Below are 22,708 nucleotides of genomic sequence, written 5' to 3' on the forward strand. Positions count from 1 at the left end.
GCTATCCCTGCTTCCACTAAAAATGTCCACGGCTAAGCCATAGTCCTGATTGTTTTCGCAATATGACCATTTGTTTGCAACTCACGCAGTCCATTGACATTCATTGAAACGCCACTCTGCAAAGCTCACATTTGAAGGGCAAATTCTAAACTGCGACTGTGCCTTCATTGTTAATATCTCAGAGACATACTATACATCAAAATGTAGGCCTGGGTCTTGTGATTCTCACAATATAAAGCTCTTCACTGTAGGATTTATAGTTTTTAAAATACGACCATTTGAAGATGGCAACCGCAAAAATACTCTGACCTGTGCAAGGCTGCAGCAGCAAGTGATGTCATAGACAGGGCCATTTGCACCTGCTAATGTTTTTATAACTGTATGTTTTAATGTAACTGTGCAACAACGTTGCAATTAAATGTGCTATATAAATAAATAATAACAGTTACTCCGCCCACTCCAGTTGTATACTACTGGTGGAGGCAAGAACACTTCACAATTTCCCCAGAAATTGTAGCTTTTCTAGTTATTATTATTATTCTTATTATAGCCAAATTTGCCACCCTAACTCCTCCCACAGTTTTTACACTACATAGACAAAAATATACCAAAACGTGCAGATTGTTCCCGATCGGATTGCTATTACTTTGTGGAACGTTTCGCCGAATGGTTCACGGAATATCGTCGTTCTTGTGGCGAAATTTGTCCCATAGGAATGAATGGCAAAGCTAGAGTGGGAGCTGGCAAAAGCTGAAAAATCAGGACATGATTTCTAAACTGCCACCACTCCCTCATTTTCAGGCCCACCTACACAAATCTTATATCAAAACGTTCAGCTATCCCTGCTGCCACTAGAAATGTCCACGGCTAAGCCATAGTCCTGATAGTTTTCACAATATGACCATTTGTTTGCAACTCACGCCTTCCATTGACATTCATTGAAACTCCACTCTGCAAAGCTCACATTTGAAGGGCAATTTCGAAACTGCGACTGTGCCTTCATTGTTAATATCTCAGAGACATACTATACATCAAAATGTAGGTCTGGGTCTTGTGATTCTCACAATATAAAGCTCTTCACTGTAGGATTTATAGTTTTTAAAATACGACCGTTTGAAGATGGCAACCGCCAAAATACTCTGACCTGGGCCAGACTGCAGCAGCAAGTGATGTCATAGACAGGGCCTGCTAATGTTTTTATAAATGTATGTTTTAATATAACTGTGAAGCACTTTGGGCAACAACATTGCAATTAAATGTGCTATATAAATAAATAATAGCAGTTAATCCGCCCACTCCAGTTGTAGACTACTGATGGAGGCAAGAACACTTCACACAATTTTCCCAGAAATTGTAGCTTTTCTAGTTATTATTATTATTCTTATTATAGCCAAATTTGCCACCCTAACTCCTCCCACAGTTTTTACACTACATAGACAAAAATTTACCAAAACGTGCAGATTGTTCCCGATCGCGTTGCTATTACTTTGTGGAACATTTCGCTGAATGGTTCTCGGAATATCGTCGTTCTTGTGGCGAAATTTGTCCCATAGGAATGAATGGCAAAGCTAGAGTGGGAGCTGGCAAAAGCTGAAAAATCAGGACATGATTTCTAAACTGCCACTACTCCCTCATTTTCAAGCCCACCTACACAAATCTTATATCAAAACGTTCAGCTATCCCTGCTGCCACTAAAAATGTCCACGGCTAAGCCATAGTCCTGATTGTTTTCGCAATATGACCATTTGTTTGCAACTCACGCAGTCCATTGACATTCATTGAAACGCCACTCTGCAAAGCTCACATTTGAAGGGCAATTTCTAAACTGCGACTGTGCCTTCCTTGTGAATATCTCAGAGACATACTATACATCAAAATGTAGGTCTGGGTCTTGTGATTCTCACAATATAAAGCTCTTCACTGTAGGTTTTATAGTTTTTAAAATACGACCGTTTGAAGATGGCAACCGCAAAAATACTCTGACCTGTGCAAGGCTGCAGCAGCAAGTGATGTCATAGACAGGGCCATTTGCACCTGCTAATATTTTTATAACTGTATGTTTTAATGTAACTGTGCAACAACGTTGCAATTAAATGTGCTATATAAATAAATAACAGTTACTCCGCCCACTCCAGTTGTATACTACTGGTGGAGGCAAGAACACTTCACAATTTCCCCAGAAATTGTAGCTTTTCTAGTTATTATTCTTATTCTTATTATAGCCAAATTTGCCACCCTAACTCCTCCCACAGTTTTTACACTACATAGCCGAAAATTTACTAAAACGTGCAGATTGTTCCCGATCGGATTGCTATTACTTTGTAGAACATTTCGCCGAATGGTTCACGGAATATCGTCGTTCTTGTGGCGAAATTTGTCCCATAGGAATGAATGGCAAAGCTAGAGTGGGAGCTGGCAAAAGCTGAAAAATCAGGACATGATTTCTAAACTGCCACCACTCCCTCATTTTCAGGCCCACCTACACAAATCTTATATCAAAACGTTCAGCTATCCCTGCTGCCACTAAAAATGTCCACAGCTAAGTCATATTCCTTATAGTTTTCACAATATGACCATTTGTTTGCAACTCACGCAGTCCATTGACATTCATTGAAACTCCACTCTGCAAAGCTCACATTTGAAGGGCAATTTCTAAACTGCGACTGTGCCTTCATTGTTAATATCTCAGAGACATACTATACATCAAAATGTAGGTCTGGGTCTTGTGATTCTCACAATATAAAGCTCTTCACTGTAGGATTTATAGTTTTTAAAATACGACCATTTGAAGATGGCAACCGCCAAAATACTTTGACCTGTGCAAGGCTGCAGCAGCAAGTGATGTCATAGACAGGGCCTTTTGCACCTGCTAATGGTTTCTATAACTGTATGTTTTAATGTAACTGTGAAGCACTTTGGGCAACAACGTTGCAATTAAATGTGCTATATAAATAAATAATAACAGTTACTCCGCCCACTCCAGTTGTAGACTACTGGTGGAGGCAAGAACACTTCACAATTTCCCCAGAAATTGTAGCTTTTCTAGTTATTATTATTATTAAGTGTTCTTGCATAGCAAGACCACTTAATGTTATCTCACATATATATTATTATTATTAAGTGTTCTTGCATAGCAAGACCACTTAATGTTATCTCACATATATATTATTATTAAGTGTTCTTGCATAGCAAGACCACTTAATGTTATCTCACATATATATTATTAAGTGTTCTTGCATAGCAAGACCACTTAATGTTATCTCACATATATATTATTATTATTATTATTATTATAGCCAAATTTGCCACCCTAACTCCTCCCACAGTTTTTACACTACATAGACAAAAATTTACCAAAACGTGCAGATTGTTCCCGATCGCGTTGCTATTACTTTGTGGAACGTTTCGCTGAATGGTTCTCGGAATATCGTCATTCTTGTGGCGAAATTTGTCCCATAGGAATGAATGGCAAAGCTAGAGTGGGAGCTGGCAAAAGCTGAAAAATCAGGACATGATTTCTAAACTGCCACTACTCCCTCATTTTCAAGCCCACCTACACAAATCTTATATCAAAACGTTCAGCTATCCCTGCTGCCACTAAAAATGTCCACGGCTAAGCCATAGTCCTGATTGTTTTCGCAATATGACCATTTGTTTGCAACTCACGCAGTCCATTGACATTCATTGAAACGCCACTCTGCAAAGCTCACATTTGAAGGGCAATTTCTAAACTGCGACTGTGCCTTCATTGTTAATATCTCAGAGACATACTATACATCAAAATGTAGGTCTGGGTCTTGTGATTCTCACAATATAAAGCTCTTCACTGTAGGATTTATAGTTTTTAAAATACGACCATTTGAAGATGGCAACCGCAAAAATACTCTGACCTGTGCAAGGCTGCAGCAGCAAGTGATGTCATAGACAGGGCCATTTGCACCTGCTAATGTTTTTATAACTGTATGTTTTAATGTAACTGTGCAACAACGTTGCAATTAAATGTGCTATATAAATAAATAATAACAGTTACTCCGCCCACTCCAGTTGTATACTACTGGTGGAGGCAAGAACACTTCACAATTTCCCCAGAAATTGTAGCTTTTCTAGTTATTATTATTATTCTTATTATAGCCAAATTTGCCACCCTAACTCCTCCCACAGTTTTTACACTACATAGACAAAAATATACCAAAACGTGCAGATTGTTCCCGATCGGATTGCTATTACTTTGTGGAACGTTTCGCCGAATGGTTCACGGAATATCGTCGTTCTTGTGGCGAAATTTGTCCCATAGGAATGAATGGCAAAGCTAGAGTGGGAGCTGGCAAAAGCTGAAAAATCAGGACATGATTTCTAAACTGCCACCACTCCCTCATTTTCAGGCCCACCTACACAAATCTTATATCAAAACGTTCAGCTATCCCTGCTGCCACTAGAAATGTCCACGGCTAAGCCATAGTCCTGATAGTTTTCACAATATGACCATTTGTTTGCAACTCACGCCTTCCATTGACATTCATTGAAACTCCACTCTGCAAAGCTCACATTTGAAGGGCAATTTCGAAACTGCGACTGTGCCTTCATTGTTAATATCTCAGAGACATACTATACATCAAAATGTAGGTCTGGGTCTTGTGATTCTCACAATATAAAGCTCTTCACTGTAGGATTTATAGTTTTTAAAATACGACCATTTGAAGATGGCAACCGCAAAAATACTCTGACCTGTGCAAGGCTGCAGCAGCAAGTGATGTCATAGACAGGGCCATTTGCACCTGCTAATGTTTTTATAACTGTATGTTTTAATGTAACTGTGCAACAACGTTGCAATTAAATGTGCTATATAAATAAATAATAACAGTTACTCCGCCCACTCCAGTTGTATACTACTGGTGGAGGCAAGAACACTTCACAATTTCCCCAGAAATTGTAGCTTTTCTAGTTATTATTATTATTCTTATTATAGCCAAATTTGCCACCCTAACTCCTCCCACAGTTTTTACACTACATAGACAAAAATATACCAAAACGTGCAGATTGTTCCCGATCGGATTGCTATTACTTTGTGGAACGTTTCGCCGAATGGTTCACGGAATATCGTCGTTCTTGTGGCGAAATTTGTCCCATAGGAATGAATGGCAAAGCTAGAGTGGGAGCTGGCAAAAGCTGAAAAATCAGGACATGATTTCTAAACTGCCACCACTCCCTCATTTTCAGGCCCACCTACACAAATCTTATATCAAAACGTTCAGCTATCCCTGCTGCCACTAGAAATGTCCACGGCTAAGCCATAGTCCTGATAGTTTTCACAATATGACCATTTGTTTGCAACTCACGCCTTCCATTGACATTCATTGAAACTCCACTCTGCAAAGCTCACATTTGAAGGGCAATTTCGAAACTGCGACTGTGCCTTCATTGTTAATATCTCAGAGACATACTATACATCAAAATGTAGGTCTGGGTCTTGTGATTCTCACAATATAAAGCTCTTCACTGTAGGATTTATAGTTTTTAAAATACGACCGTTTGAAGATGGCAACCGCCAAAATACTCTGACCTGGGCCAGACTGCAGCAGCAAGTGATGTCATAGACAGGGCCTGCTAATGTTTTTATAAATGTATGTTTTAATATAACTGTGAAGCACTTTGGGCAACAACATTGCAATTAAATGTGCTATATAAATAAATAGTAACAGTTACTCCGCCCACTCTAGTTGTAGACTACTGATGGAGGCAAGAACACTTCACACAATTTCCCCAGAAATTGTAGCTTTTCTAGTTCTTATTATTCTTATTATAGCCAAATTTGCCACCCTAACTCCTCCCACAGTTTTTATACTACATAGACAAAAATATACCAAAACGTGCAGATTGTTCCCGATCGGATTGCTATTACTTTGTGGAACGTTTCGCCGAATGGTTCACGGAATATCGTCGTTCTTGTGGCAAAATTTTTCCCATAGGAATGAATGGCAAAGCTAGAGTGGGAGCTGGCAAAAGCTGAAAAATCAGGACATGATTTCTAAACTGCCACCACTCCCTCATTTTCAGGCCCACCTACACAAATCTTATATCAAAACGTTCAGCTATCCCTGCTGCCACTAGAAATGTCCACGGCTAAGCCATAGTCCTGATAGTTTTCACAATATGACCATTTGTTTGCAACTCACACCTTCCATTGACATTCATTGAAACTCTACTCTGCAAAGCTCACATTTGAAGGGCATTTTCTAAACTGCGACTGTGCCTTCATTGTTAATATCTCAGAGACATACTATACATCAAATTGTAGGTCTGGGTCTTGTGATTCCCACAATATAAAGCTCTTCACTGTAGGATTTATAGTTTTTAAAATACGACCGTTTGAAGATGGCAACCGCCAAAATACTCTGACCTGTGCAAGGCTGCAGCAGCAAGTGATGTCATAGACAAAGCCTTTTACACCTGCTAATTTTTTATAACTGTATGTTTTAATGTAACTGTGAAGCACTTTGGGCAACAACATTGCAATTAAATGTGCTATATAAATAAATACTAACAGTTACTCCGCCCACTCTAGTTGTAGACTACTGATGGAGGCAAGAACACTTCACACAATTTCCCCAGAAATTGTAGCTTTTCTAGTTCTTATTATTCTTATTATAGCCAAATTTGCCACCCTAACTCCTCCCACAGTTTTTATACTACATAGACAAAAATATACCAAAACGTGCAGATTGTTCCCGATCGGATTGCTATTACTTTGTGGAACGTTTCGCCGAATGGTTCACGGAATATCGTCGTTCTTGTGGCAAAATTTTTCCCATAGGAATGAATGGCAAAGCTAGAGTGGGAGCTGGCAAAAGCTGAAAAATCAGGACATGATTTCTAAACTGCCACCACTCCCTCATTTTCAGGCCCACCTACACAAATCTTATATCAAAACGTTCAGCTATCCCTGCTGCCACTAGAAATGTCCACGGCTAAGCCATAGTCCTGATAGTTTTCACAATATGACCATTTGTTTGCAACTCACACCTTCCATTGACATTCATTGAAACTCTACTCTGCAAAGCTCACATTTGAAGGGCATTTTCTAAACTGCGACTGTGCCTTCATTGTTAATATCTCAGAGACATACTATACATCAAATTGTAGGTCTGGGTCTTGTGATTCTCACAATATAAAGCTCTTCACTGTAGGATTTATAGATTTTAAAATACGACCGTTTGAAGATGGCAACCGCCAAAATACTCTGACCTGTGCAAGGCTGCAGCAGCAAGTGATGTCATAGACAAAGCGTTTTACACCTGTTAATTTTTTATAACTGTATGTTTTAACCCCTTAAGACCGCAGCCAAATGTACAAGTTGTGATCCAAAAAAACGTAAACAAAACCTGGCATTTGCGCTATATGTCTGTCCAACCATAATTCACCTCTTTCATATTAAATGCACCCCCCATTATTATATATCATTTTATTCAGGGGAAACGGGGCTTTCGTTTAACATCAAATATTTAGGTATGGAACATAATTTAATATGAAAAAAATATTTTAAAAATGGGAGAAAATAAGAATTTTTTAATTTTTTTTAGTTCTACGTGACATTCTAACTGTGAATGTCATAATACTGTTTGCTTTTACTGCAATACAATACACATATTTGTATTCAGCGATGTCTCGCGTGTAAAACAGTACCCCCTATGTACAGGTTTTATGGTGTTTTGGGAAGTTACAGGGTCAAATATAGCGTGTTACATATTTCAGTTTTTTTACATTGAAATTCGCCAGATTGGTTACGTTGCCTTTGAGACCATATGGTAGCCCAGAAATAAGAATTACCCCCATGATGGCATACCATTTGCAAAAGTAGACAACCTAAGGTATTGCAAATTTAGTATGTCCAGTCTTTTTTAGTAGCCACTTGGTCACAAACACTGGCCAAAGTTAGTGTTAATATTTGAAAATGCAAAAAACTAATTTGAACGCAAATTTTGGCCAGTGTTTGTGACTAAGTGGCTACTAAAAAAACTGAACATACCCTATTTGCAATACCCTGGGTTGTCTACTATTGCAAATGGTATGCCATCATGGGGATAATTTTCATTCCTGGGCTACCATACGGTCTCAAAGGCAACCTGGCGAATTTTAATGTGAAAAAACTGAAACGCAAACCTTATATTTGACTCTGTAACTTTTGAAAACACCATAAAACCTGTACATGAGGGGTACTGTTATACTCAGGAGACTTCGCTGAACACAAATATTAGTGTTTCAAAACAGTAAAACGTATCACAACAATTATATCGTCGGTGTAAGTGCCATTTGTGTGTGAAAAATGCAAAAAATGTCACTGTCACTGACGATATCGTCGTTGTAATATATTTTACTGTTTTGAAACACTAATATTTGTGTTCAGCGAAGTCTTCCGAGTAAAACAGTACCCCCCATGTACAGGTTTCATGGTGTCTTGGAAAGTTACAGAGTTAAATATAGTGCTAGACAATGTAATTCCCTGAACTTTTGGCCTGGGTTGGCAGGCAGGTCCTGCAAATTGTAATTAATAAAATGACCTAATTATGTAAAATTATTACATAAATATATGCGTAGAATTATTATATATATATGTGTGTATATATATATGTGTGTATATATATGTATATAATTTTTTTTAATTATTTTTATTTATATATAGGTATATACATAGTGATATATACGTATATACTTATGTATATAGATATATATATTATTTCGTTCTACATGTATTTTGATATCAATATATATATATTAATTTTAAAATACAGTTAGAACGAAATTACGCATGTTTATATATTTTTTATCTATTTTTTTTTTCATTATTTTTTTATTATTTTTTTATTTATTTTTTTAACGTATTTATATATTTATTTATTTTTTATTATATATAAATATATATATAATGAAAATTATATATATATTTAATCAATATCATTGTACGTGTATTTTGATATTAATATATATATATAATTATGTATATATTAATATTAAAATACACGTAGACAGTGTATGCATATTTATGTGTATGTGTGTATATATATATACTTAGATCATATATATAATAAATATATATATGATCTAAGTATATATAATTTATTTTTACACTGTTTTAACATTTTTTATTTGTATTTCAGACAGCAGGGGGAGTACCTGTCATTACAGGCACTCCCCCTGCTGGCAATGCCTTGGACGGCTATGCCGTCCATGTGATCGCGGGGTCCTCGCAAGGACCTCGCGATCACATGGCCCTGGGCGGCTGAAGAGGACGCAGGGGGACTCCCTGGGCTCCCGGGTAAGTCCCCCATACCGCGATCGCCGGCGTGGGATCGCCGGCGACCGGGTAAGTACATAAGATCGCAGGACGTACTATGCCGTCCTGCGGCTTTTAGAGCCACCAAAATAAGGACGGCATAGTACGTCCTGCGGTCTTAAGGGGTTAATGTAACTGTGAAGCACTTTGGGCAACAACATTGCAATTAAATGTGCTATATAAATAAATACTAACAGTTACTCCGCCCACTCTAGTTGTAGACTACTGGTGGAGGCAAGAACACCACACAATTTCCCCAGAAATTGTAGCTTTTCTAGTTATTAAGTGTTCTTGCATAGCAAGACCACTTAATGTTATCTCACATATATATTATTATTATTAAGTGTTCTTGCATAGCAAGACCACTTAATGTTATCTCACATATATATTATTATTATTATTCTTATTATTCTTATTATAGCCAAATTTGCCACCCTAACTCCTCCCACAGTTTTTACACTACATGGACAAAAATATACCAAAACGTGCAGATTGTTCCCGATCGGATTGCTATTACTTTGTAGAACGTTTCGCTGAATGGTTCACGGAATATCGTCGTTCTTGTGGCGAAATTTGTCCCATAGGAATGAATGGCAAAGCTAGAGTGGGAGCTGGCAAAAGCTGAAAAATCAGGACATGATTTCTAAACTGCCACCACTCCCTCATTTTCAGGCCCACCTACACAAATCTTATATCAAAACGTTCAGCTATCCCTGCTGCCACTAGAAATGTCCACGGCTAAGCCATAGTCCTGATAGTTTTCACAATATGACCATTTGTTTGCAACTCACGCCTTCCATTGACATTCATTGAAACTCCACTCTGCAAAGCTCACATTTGAAGGGCAATTTCTAAACTGCGACTGTGCCTTCATTGTTAATATCTCAGAGACATACTATACATCAAAATGTAGGTCTGGGTCTTGTGATTCTCACAATATAAAGCTCTTCACTGTAGGATTTATAGTTTTTAAAATACAACCGTTTGAAGATGGCAACCGCAAAAATACTCTGACCTGTGCAAGGCTGCAGCAGCAAGTGATGTCATAGACAAAGCCTTTTACACCTGCTAATTTTTTTATAACTGTATGTTTTAATGTAACTGTGAAGCACTTTGGGCAACAACGTTGCAATTAAATGTGCTATATAAATAAATAATAACAGTTACTCCGCCCACTCCAGTTGTAGACTACTGGTGGAGGCAAGAACACTTCACAATTTCCCCAGAAATTGTAGCTTTTCTAGTTCTTATTCTTATTATAGCCAAATTTGCCACCCTAACTCCTCCCACAGTTTTTACACTACATAGACAAAAATATACCAAAACGTGCAGATTGTTCCCGATCGGATTGCTATTACTTTGTGGAACGTTTCGGCGAATGGTTCTCGGAATATCGTCGTTCTTGTGGCGAAATTTGTCCCATAGGAATGAATGGCAAAGCTAGAGTGGGAGCTGGCAAAAGCTGAAAAATCAGGACATGATTTCTAAACTGCCACCACTCCCTCATTTTCAGGCCCACCTACACAAATCTTATATCAAAATGTTCAGCTATCCCTGCTGCCACTAGAAATGTCCACAGCTAAGCCATAGTCCTGATAGTTTTCACAATATGACCATTTGTTTGCAACTCATGCAGTCCATTGACATTCATTGAAACTCCACTCTGCAAAGTTCACATTTGAAAGGCAATTTCTAAACTGAGACTGTGCCTTCATTGTTAATATTGCAGAGACATACTATACATCAAAATGTAGGTCTGGGTCTTGTGATTCTCACAATATAAAGCTCTTCACTGTAGGATTTATAGTTTTTAAAATACGACCGTTTAAAGATGGCAACCGCAAAAATACTCTGACCTGTGCAAGGCTGCAGCAGCACGTGATGTCATAGACAGGGACTTTTGCACCTGCTAATGTTTTTATAACTGTATGTTTTAATGTAACTGTGAAGCACTTTGGGCAACAACGTTGCAATTAAATGTGCTATATAAATGACAACATTTACTCCGCCGACTCCAGTTGTAGACTACTGGTGGATGCAAGAACACTTCACACAATTTCCCCAGAAATTGTAGCTTTTCTAGTTATTATTATTCTTATTATTCTTATTATAGCCAAATTTGCCACCCTAACTCCTCCCACAGTTTTTACACTACATAGACCAAAATTTACCAAAACGTGCAGATTGTTCCCGATCGCGTTGCTATTACTTTGTGGAACGTTTTGCCGAATGGTTCACGGAATATCGTTGTTCTTGTGGCGAAGTTTGTCCCATAGGAATGAATGGCAAAGCTAGAGTGGGAGCTGGCAAAAGCTGAAAAATCAGGACATGATTTCTAAACTGCCACCACTCCCTCATTTTCAGGCCCACGGTCCACCTACACAAATCTTATATCAAAACGTTCAGCTATCCCTGCTGCCACTAAAAATACCCACGACTAAGCCATAGTCCTTATAGTTTTCAAGATATGACCATTTGTTTGCAACTCACGCCGTCCATTGACATTCATTGAAACTCCACTCTGCAAAGCTCACATTTGAAGGGCAATTTCTAAACTGCGACTGTGCCTTCATTATTAATATCTCAGAGACATACTATGCATCAAAATGTAGGTCTGGGTCTTGTGATTCTCACAATATAAAGCTCTTCGCTGTAGAATTTATAGTTTTTAAAATACTACCGTTTGAAGATGGCAACCGCGAAAAAACTCTGGCCTGTGCAAGGCTGCAGCAGCAAGTGATGTCATAGACAGGGCCTGCTAATGTTTTTATAAATGTATGTTTTAATGTAACTGTGAAGCACTTTGGGCAACAACATTGCAATTAAATGTGCTATATAAATAAATAATAACAGTTACTCCGCCCACTCCAGTTGTAGACTACTGATGGAGGCAAGAACACTTCACACAATTTCCCCAGAAATTGTAGCTTTTCTAGTTATTAATAAAATGCCATTGCGGAAAATGACTGTACAAATTTCACCAACTAATACAAAGGGTAAAGAGGTCCCTGATCCAGAGCGCTTTGTGAACAGATCAGTGCTAATTATACAGAATACAGACAAACAGTGATATATATGTATATGTTAAGGGTGATTGAAATAAGTCTTTTTATGTACATATCTTCATGTATATATACTTCTATCTCACCCATAAATATTAATATGCATTCTGACATTCTTTAGAAACAAAAATATAGTTAATTCTACTTACAATGCTAACAGCAATACACACGAAAACACTTAACAGATGGTACAGCTGAACTATATTACAGAGAGAGATCTTCGATGGAGAGTAATCGTCTTTGCCCGGAAAGTCAGGGAAACAACCAAAGAGTAGTAGAACGTCCTTTATCTACTTTGGCTGTGTAATACAAAAGCAAATGCAAAGATAAAGTCCTGGGCTCAAACTCCCTCTACTCCTGGGCGGCAGCAATGACCATAGTACACATCAGTCCCAATATTTACTAATAGAAACAAAGAAAAAAGTTACTTGCGTACTATCCCAAATCACCTATGCACATTTAAATAACTGGAGTGAAGTGGCCACTTAAGTGTAAGCTCACCTGCCACGTCAAGGCAAACCTCTTAGGCGACTCCTACACTAGCAATTCACCTTGCTTCTTTCAGCTTCAGGTAAGAAATCTCTAAAGACACAGAGAGGGGTATTTTCCTAAGCCCTACATACTTATTAACCTTATGAATTTAATGACACCAGAACTCTTGGCTAAATCTCTGGCCAAATAATGACACACATAAAGACTCCTGACCCTCAATCCTCTCATTATACACTAACATTCCAGACTTCACATGGTACAGCATTGCAAATCACCATCTGTTCTTTTTAACCTATTAGAAATCCATACCGAATATGAAAAGGAACGTGTAATATGTAGTATGTAATATTCCCTCTGTTTATGGTTTGCATAAAAACCATAACAACATGTTATTTACCTATCCATTCATACTTCATTCATATCACATTTGTTTCATGTTCATTATATAATTAGAGATGTGTTCATAGCCACCTGGTATAGGAGATTCCTTGGAAGCATGATGTACAACCCGGCTTACAGCTCCCCTTAATATATCTGTTTAATCTTTTGATTTACATGTATTTATATTATCTTAATCTTACATTGCATAGCTTCTTGCACTACAATACATATTATAGGTATACATATAACAATAATAAACGGATTAATCCCTTAGTGACCATGGACATATCAGGTACGTCCAACAAAAAACGGTCCGTAAAGGAATTAGAGCGCTGGAAGCAAACATGATAATGCAGCAATGATAATGCAGCGATGCCTCAATGTTGAGGCATCGCTGCAATACTGCCCTCACTGCCGGAGCCATGTGGAGCCCGGCAGTGAGGCAGCGCATCAGTAGCCATCAGTCAGGCTTCCGATGCTCTGCCTGTGCCGAGTGCCTTGAGGGGTCGAGGCACTCAGTTAAAGTAAAAAAATATATATAAATATAAATAAAAAATAATTAAATAAATAATAATTAAAAAAAAAATTTAACCCCTACCCTCCCTCTCTCTCCATGTACTTACCGATCGCCGCCGTTCCCCCGCCTGCCATTGGTCTTGCTCTTAGCGGGGACTGTCTGGACTCTCCAATTTAGGACCCCCAGATGCCATGTGACCACTCTAAAAGAGTGGTCACATGGCCGCAATAGGTGTCCACAGTGCTGCCAGCAGGGGGACTGCGTGTACTGACAGGCAGTTCCCCTGCTGGTGAAAAAAGTAAAAAATATTACATACATACATACATACAAATCCAAGGACTTAGAAATATTGTGGAAAAAAACATCTTTTATTCAGGCATCTGCCAATGTGAATCAACGTTTCAGTTCTCTAATGGAACTTTCGTCCATACCCTTAGTTGTCTACATTTAAAAAAATGTATGCCATGATGGGGTTATTTCACATTCCTGGGCTACCATATGGTCTTAAAAGGCAACACAGACCCAGCAAACCAATCTTTTCAAAACACCATAAAACCTGTACATGGGGGGTATTGTTATACTCGGGAGACTTCGCTGAACACAAATATGAGTGTTTAAAACAGTAAAACTTATCACGAAGATGAAATCACCAGTAAAAGTGGTGTTTTTGTGTAAAAAAAATGCAAAAAACACATATGAACGCTAAATTTGGCCAGCGTTTGTGGCTAAGTGGCTACTACAAAAGACTAGACATACCCCATTTTGAATACTGTGGGTTGTCTACTTTTACAAATGGTATGCCATGGTAGGGTTAATTTTCATTCCTGGGCTGCTATACGGTTTTCAAAGGCAACATAGGCACAGCAAACCAATATGTCAAATTTCAATGTGCAATCATGGAAAAGGGGAGGGCCCTACATTTGACCCCTGTAAGTTTGCAAAAACCCATAAAACCTGCTCATTGGGGGCACTGTTGTACTCAGATGTTGTTGCTGAACACATATTGGGGTGTTTGGGGTGTTTTTTGTCAGTAATACATAACAGGAACTGAGAATCCATGCCTAAAGTACAATGTGAGAGAAAAATAACACAAAAAAATGACTACCCAAAAGTTTGACAAAGACTGGCGATATAATTAGTGCATGGAAAGTGTTAAAATACCACCATTTGAAATACCCTAGGGGGTCTACTTTTCATAAATATATGGTTTGATGGGGGTAAATTACATTGGCCGGCTTCAAAAATGTCCCACATAGGACATGGGTGCATGATGACCAGCTGTGAAAATTCCAAGTTGGAAAACTGGAATGCGCACCCGACAAATAAGGTCTTTTAGCCCCCAAAGAGCCCGACACAGAGAGCCCGATACCGGGTGGTATCACTGTACTCAGGAGATGTTGCTGAACACATATTGGGGTGTTCTTTGGCAGTAACCTTTAAAGTTCTCTGTATATGTATTCGTAAATTGCTATGTGTGTCAAAAAAATCAATTATAAAAAAAAAATTAAATTTGGCATAGATTGGTGGTAAAATGGTGGCATAAAAAGAGCACGAAAAGAGTCAATATGCCCCAAGTTGAATACCTTAGGTTGTCTTTTTTTTTTTAAAAAAAATGTATACATGTGAAGGGTTATTCAGGGATTCCTGACAGATATCAGTGTTACAATGTAACGCGTTAATTTTGAAAAAAAAATGGTTTGGAAATAGCAAAGTGCTACTTGTACTTATAGCCTTATAACTTTCCAAAAAAGCTAAGAACATGTTAACATTGCACATTTCTAAACTCAGGACAACGTTTAGAAACTTTTTAGCTTGGGTGTTTTTTTGTGGCGGTTGTAGTTGCGCAACAGATTTTGGGGGTCAAAGTTAGAAAAAGTGTATTTTTAAAAAAAATGTCATCATAATATTATAATTACACTTACAATATAGAAATGCAAAGCTATATTATAGCACTTTATTCATGCACATGAAAGCACTTTATTTTAACTCCTGAGGAAGTCCAGTCTAACTGGATGAAACGCGAGTTAGTTTTTATTTTATTGTGTTTTGCTGCTGTTTATATTTGTTCTGTTCCTGGTTCCTGACTATCCCAGACAATTGTGTTTCTGCCATCTGGATGAGGGACTAAGGATTTGACTGATGAGCTTGCTTTGCATTTCTACATTGTAAATGTAACCATTAAAGTGTATTTTTAATTTTAAATCATATTGCACTATGGTTTTTCACTTTCTTTCCACATGACTGGCTTAAATTGCCGAATACTATACTGGAGTCTGGTGGGAACTACATTTTTGTGTCGAGCCTGAATTCTCAGTCATTTTGTGAGTGCAGCCTTAAACCGTGGGGGCTCATTGTATATATGTTATTACCCTATGAGTAGCTTCAAATAACAAATTACCCTATGAGTGTTTTCTCCATTGTGTATTTTTAGGTATATTTTGCTTGTTTCCTACCTTCTCTAGCTTGTAAGTTTGTTTGAGCAGGGTCCTCATAAACCTATTGTATCTGTCAAAATTTGTAATATTTTGTCTTATATATTGTTCATAATATCGTACAGCACTGCAGAAGCTGTTGGCGCTATATAATAATCATAATGTATCTGCTAATATGAAAATTAAGAAGCAAACAATAATATCCAAATAGTGCATGTCCCCTTTTAATTGTGTGCTTCATTTTTAAATAACGGTGTAATATGCATTATTTTATGATTATATTTCTTTGTTTTTTTTAAAAAATATCAGTAAAAGAAAAAAAAATTATAGTACCGAATCCTTTTTAGTTTTGCCCTCACCATCTTTATAATGGTCATATAATGTTGTAAAAAGGAAACATTTTGGAACAATCTTACAAAGAAGAAAAAGAAAACCAACTGTAATTATGTACAAATGAGTGAGCAATTTTAATCCATTTGTGGCAACCATTTTACCAGCAAGAGATACAATATGTGAAGTTCTAATTTCTGGATAACAGAAAATAGGGTTTATTTTGAATATGGAAGATGTCCTGTTCCCATCCAAATAAGAAAAACGCAAAGCTTTATAGCATTTTTCAAAGTATGAGATCCATTTAAAAAAAAGTATTCCCATTGTGCCAATACACATATTGTTGTTATTGTGATTCACTGCACTGCTCAGAATGAGAAGAACGCCATCATAAGGTCATTCAGAAGAAGTTTAGAACATCTCAACTGCAGGTTAACGACAAGGAAAAAATACAATATACTAAGACATTGTAATAACTGTCCATTTTAGGACTTGAAATTAGTCATCTTCAAAAAATGTGATTCATTTTGAGATGAACTGGAAAAGGGAGCATAACTTGGACAATAAAATAAAAATAAACTTTATCCCTATAGTGAAATTTAAAGATGATCTAAATAAAAATTATGATATTATGACATTTGGGAGGTGGGGGGGTGGGGGGGAGCGGGGGGAGGTTAATTCAAATTGACCCCATTATCAGTATATATCTGACTTTGAATAGGCATGCATTATTACAGATTGTCAGGAATAGGGGCAACTGACTGGAAAGGGGAGCTGAAAGGACACAAAGAAGCCCAAAGAGGTCCAAAAACTTAAAGGAGGACATGAAGGCTGAGAAGAGAACATGTTTAGTATTTTTCAAGAGAAATGGAAAATGCAGTATGTAGAAAAGCTAAATAAATACAGTATGTAAAAAAGCTAAGGAAATACAGTATGTGACTCCTGAAAAGGACTTGACACTACATGTGTGGAGAAAAAATAACGTTGCAGATTAAAAGCACAATGGATGTTTCAACAATTAATCAGGAATAAAAAATGAGCTAGTACTGGACACAAAAGGTTAACAGGTATTTTGTTTGCTTTCACCACACTGATACACATAAGTATATGTATAATTAGACAAAATAAGCCACTCTTAATTAATTAGAAACTCTTTCCCTCTTCTTACCTAGAAATCAGATTTCAGCAAATCTGTCCCTTTTAAGTAGTCAATTGCCAATAGCCCCACTGTCCACATAGCTTTGACAAAATTATCTTGGCGATGTGTAATTATGTGGGCAAGTAGATATCCTGTAAAGAAAAAATATTAAGTATTTAAAATTATATATTTTTATTACTTATGTGAGAGCAAGGATGAAATCCTACTGAAAAAAATGTAAACATTTAACAGGGTGTTCATAATTTGAAAGATATTCGACAAAAAAAAATGTTTTTCTCTTAAAGATAAAAATTTAAAATCTTATTTCTGTGGACTACAAAATGTATCCGTGGATTTTTAAAAGATATTTAAGTTGCTGACATTTTTATGAACTTTTTAGAACAATTTTTAGATGGCAATTTTATATAAAACGATTTGTTCTTTTAGATTATTGTACAGTACAGTGGAACATGCTGGTGCCTTAAAAATAGATATAATAATAACTGAAGGATATCAATCATAATTCCCATATATGTAAGAGAGGACAAATCACTTTAATTTTAAAGAACCCAAAGAACCAGGACATTAAGTTCTCACTTGCCCAAAGAGTTCTTATAAAGAGGACTTCTTATTGCTATTAATTATCCAACTGAGCTTGTAATCTGTTTTTTTGTTTTGTTTTGTTTCTATAAATAAATTTTGGATTCTATTATAAATACTTCAGCACGCCTTCTTACCTGCCTGCACCTGGTGTGGCCCTCTGCAACTAATACAATTAAGTGGTCAATACCTTCGGCAGCAGTTACCCTCAAATAAAAGTGCTCATTCTAGAGCAGTGATACTGCTCAGAGACCAAGGAAGGATTAATAATTCAAAGGACCCTCAGCAGGTTACCATCTAGGAGTCACCTGTTCATTTTTCAAATAGGGAAGGTGAGTGGAGCCAAGCAAATTCATGGGCCCAGGGCCCCTGTCTAAACTATAGGCCCAGGTCACCAACTAAGGATGCCAAATGGCTAATCCTACTATGTCAGTATATTGATCAGTTTGTTCACGGTCTAACTTTTATATAGTTAGTAATATCTACTTTTATATAGTAAGCAGTAGATATTGCTTTCAATTTTTTTTTTTATTCATCTTAACAGTACAAATGGCTGAAAACATGAACACATATGTTTACAATTCATTTCATATTACTTCTCACATTTTTGCTTTCATCGGTTACATAGTTATCTCAGTTCTCTCATACATGTAAGGTCACTTTTTTATTTTCTATTATTTTATGTTATTCATGTTCATGTTGCATCTTTATAAAATATATATATATATATATATATATATATATATATATATATATCTTCAGCAAGCTGGAACATATAGGAAAAATAAAGAGCCACTTTTCACTTTGTTTATTTGCCGTCGCGCTTTGAGAGTGTAGACTGAAGGGTTTGTGAACTAGTCATTGTATAAATCAACATAATATTCAATATTCTTTGAATATTAAAACGTACTGACAAGTTTAATTATTTCAGTGCAAGTTTACAACATTGGAATCGTGTTTAAAACAGGTGCAAATATCTTTCCCTTCTTCCCCTCCCCCTCCTTTTTCCAATTTTTTATTTCCTCTCTCTCTTTCTTCATACTTTTTTGTTGTGTCCTCTTCTTTTCAAGCAGTCCTTGGCACCTGGTTACATATTTTTACTTATCATGCATTATCATTGGGAACTGTGTTGTAGATTTCTCGATTCCATGTTACAATTATTTTGATTTCCATTTGATTTATTTCTTGATATTTAATATTGGAATCTAACCTAAGCACATTAACATTAGGATTTCTAATACCAATAATATATATATATATATATATATATATATATATATATATATATATATATATCAGGTCTGCATGTAAAGCAGATCAAGGAAAGAAAAAAATATATACTACATTTTCTTTGAACCACATTATATAAGTACAAAAATCCTCAGAGCAATTAAAAACATCAAGCTGACATTACATACATGAACGATAGCAAAAGTTACATGCACACTCCTGGGCAAAATACCTTGATAACAAATGTCATAAACACTGATAAAAGCTGGCAATAGATAGGCTATATGCCTGCCATGCTGATCTAAAAGAGTCGATTGGGATATAGATTAATTAATTCATTATATATTTACATATTTTCATTTTAATTCTAAACTTTCTTTACTTGCAGTACCACTTATGGCCACTGGAAACATCAAGCATAAGTTTGATAAACACTTTAAACACAAGCAGTTTATAGTGGGCACTAGCATGTTCAAATATTGTGGCATCATCTGTATACATAAATAAATAGTATTGCTGCTATGTTCCCTAGTCTTTTTTATGTGTTTGCCCCTACTAGAGAATTTTGCCTTTATTGCCTTTATTAAACCCATGTTTTATTGCCCCATGTTTGAAAAAAGTAGCTAGACACAACACTAAATGCATTATTCTCTTCTCCGTAGTTGCTATGTACAAAGTGACTAAATACTTTTATAAAGTCAGTGGTAAAAGTATGTGATAATAATGACATTTACCCTCTTTTAAATGTCTGTGCTAATACTCCATGCTGGAAATGTTTTGTTGTGTTCAAATTTTGGATAGAAACACATTGTTCAGAGTCAGAGTGCCAGGAGATTTTTTGGCAGAGGTAGTTCTACTACCTAGAACAAGCTAAATTTGCCATCCATTGATTTCTACAGAGTAAACACAATTGTGATTATGTTAGAAACGTAGGGCTGTGCTGGGCTGGCTGGAATGATCTAGCAATCTGTCTAGTTACAATTCCCTGTTGAACAGCTGTGATAGTGGACAGAGAGTTATTTAAGCATGAATCTAACCATGTGAAATTCTGTTTTGTTTCATTGTTTTTTTCAGAATCCTCCACTTTGGATAACAGCCGGAGATGAAGTACGATACAGAGAAAAGCACTTCAAAGCAATGAAGAGACTCCCAAATTATTATCTGTTCTTCTGTAGCGTTTCTGAGTGCTGTGAGTGTAGGGGAAATGGTTCCTGAGATAGAGACCTGGACAATCATTATATGAGCATTGTTTTCATCAATTGCAAGCACAGCTACTTCACAAAAGCCTTGTTGACCTACACAATGACTGGCCAACTTACTGAAGATACATCAGAATCTTCCAACTTGAATCCTGATGAACTTGAATGCAAGATATGTTACAACCGTTACAATCTAAGGCAGAGAAAACCAAAAGTCCTGGGGTGCTGTCACAGAGTGTGTGCCAAATGCCTTTACAAACTTGTTGACTGCGTGGAGTCCCCGCAGTGCGTTATTGTATGTCCATTCTGCAGATTTGAGACACGTCTGCCAGAGGATGAGGTCAACAGCCTGCCTGATGACAATAATATCTTACTGAATTTGGCATGTGGTGGAAGAGGGAAGTGTTCTTCTGACAATCCTACAGAACTGTTGCTAACCCCAAAACGTCTGTCTACGCTTGTAACACCATCCCACAGTTCCACCAACTGCCTTGTTATTACTATCATGGAGGTGCAGAGAGAAAGCTCCCCTACACTCAATGCTACTCCCGTGGTAGAATTCTACAGGCCTTCCACATACGACCCTGTTTCAATGCCTCAAAACTGGACCGTGTGGAATTGCACATCCTTGATCTGCCAAACCTCTGTGCGTGTGTTTGTTTGGTTGCTAGGCTTACTTTATTTCAGTTCATTACCCTTAGGGATCTATTTGCTCGTATCAAAAAAGGTAACTCTAGGGGTTGTCTTTGTTAGCCTTGTTCCTTCAAGCCTGGTTATTCTCATGGTATACGGCTTCTGTCAGTGCGTATGCCATGAATTTCTAGACTGTATGTCCACGTCATAGCTGACACAGAACAAGTAACCCTCTTAACACTGCAGATTTTGTTTTTCCCAGCTATAACGATAGATTCATTTAATTGCACTTTTAATTAATATTTTGTATTTGAATCAATGCAGATTCATATGTCGCAAGTTTCTCTGCTGACATTGGTTTTAGCTGTACTGCTGTTCTTATACTAGAGTTAGATTCATTACGTCTTATAGTTGTTTTGTATCTAGACTTCAAGTTTTACTGATACAAAATTAGTTTATAGACAAACTTGTGTGTCCAAAAATAATGTAGTAATTTCTCTAAGCAATGTCAAGTTAACGTTAGTGAATAGAATTAGGGACAGTAATATACTTCCCTGATTTAACTAAGTGAGATTATTTGCTCTGATTATATGGAGCCGAATGAATCTTGGCCAGAGATGGCTAAGTTTGACACTGCCAGTATTTGTGTACGGTATCTCTCGTGATGCTCAGCCAAACTAAGAGCTAGAAGAGCATCATGGGAAATGTAGTTCACACATGTCTGCACTGGCAGACTTAGTCATTTCTGCCTTAGACTCTGTGAATTCGTATCATGCTGTAAATGCTGATGATTGTAACGACTCTGTAGAAATGCTGGTGCTGTCACAAGAATGTAATTCTTAAATAATATTTTATTTCACTGTATTTACTTGCTTCATTTTTAAAGCCAGAATTTTGTTTTTTAGAAGTCGATGATGTTTTACATACTTGTGTATCTATTATTTAATTACATTACGGAAACTTTCATATATACAGGGTGTATTCTTTTTTTTAATCATATTGGGTAAAGAAAATAAATCTGTAGCCCCTATCATTTGCAGTTATATGCAGAATGATATTATATTAAATATGTAACATTGATAATGGAGCCATCTAACACATCTAGTATTTAATCAGTTTGCAGAATGTTTATTAATCAGACAATTACTTTAGTTTGGCAGCCCTTGTGTTCTTAGCAATATAAGTGTTGCTATTTCCTTTAAATGGAAAATTAGACGGGCAATGCTACATGGCTGCTTAGGAAAATGGTATACATTATTAGGGTATTCCAAAGGCAGGTAGCTAACAATGACCCTCCAGATGGTTTCTAACAACAGTTCCCTTGATGCAGAGCCAACATTTACTGTCACAGAGCATCTTGGGAAAT

The 22,708-nt window shown here is 36.9% G+C and overlaps 1 protein-coding gene across 1 annotated transcript in view; it reads left to right on the forward strand.

The window, feature by feature from the left end:
• The window catches only part of RNF182 (ring finger protein 182), a 110,973-nt gene extending 88,742 nt beyond the window's left edge, over nucleotides 1-22,231 (forward strand). The window contains exon 2 of the mRNA XM_063451704.1: nucleotides 20,585-22,231. Within this exon, the coding sequence (XP_063307774.1) occupies nucleotides 20,750-21,553 (804 nt within the window). The 5' untranslated portion in view covers nucleotides 20,585-20,749 and the 3' untranslated portion in view covers nucleotides 21,554-22,231. The remainder of the gene's footprint in view (nucleotides 1-20,584) is intronic.
• Nucleotides 22,232-22,708: the final 477 nt, after the last annotated feature.

Source organism: Pelobates fuscus, chromosome 4, assembly GCF_036172605.1.
Source record: "Pelobates fuscus isolate aPelFus1 chromosome 4, aPelFus1.pri, whole genome shotgun sequence".
Classification (NCBI taxonomy): Eukaryota; Metazoa; Chordata; class Amphibia; order Anura; family Pelobatidae; genus Pelobates; species Pelobates fuscus.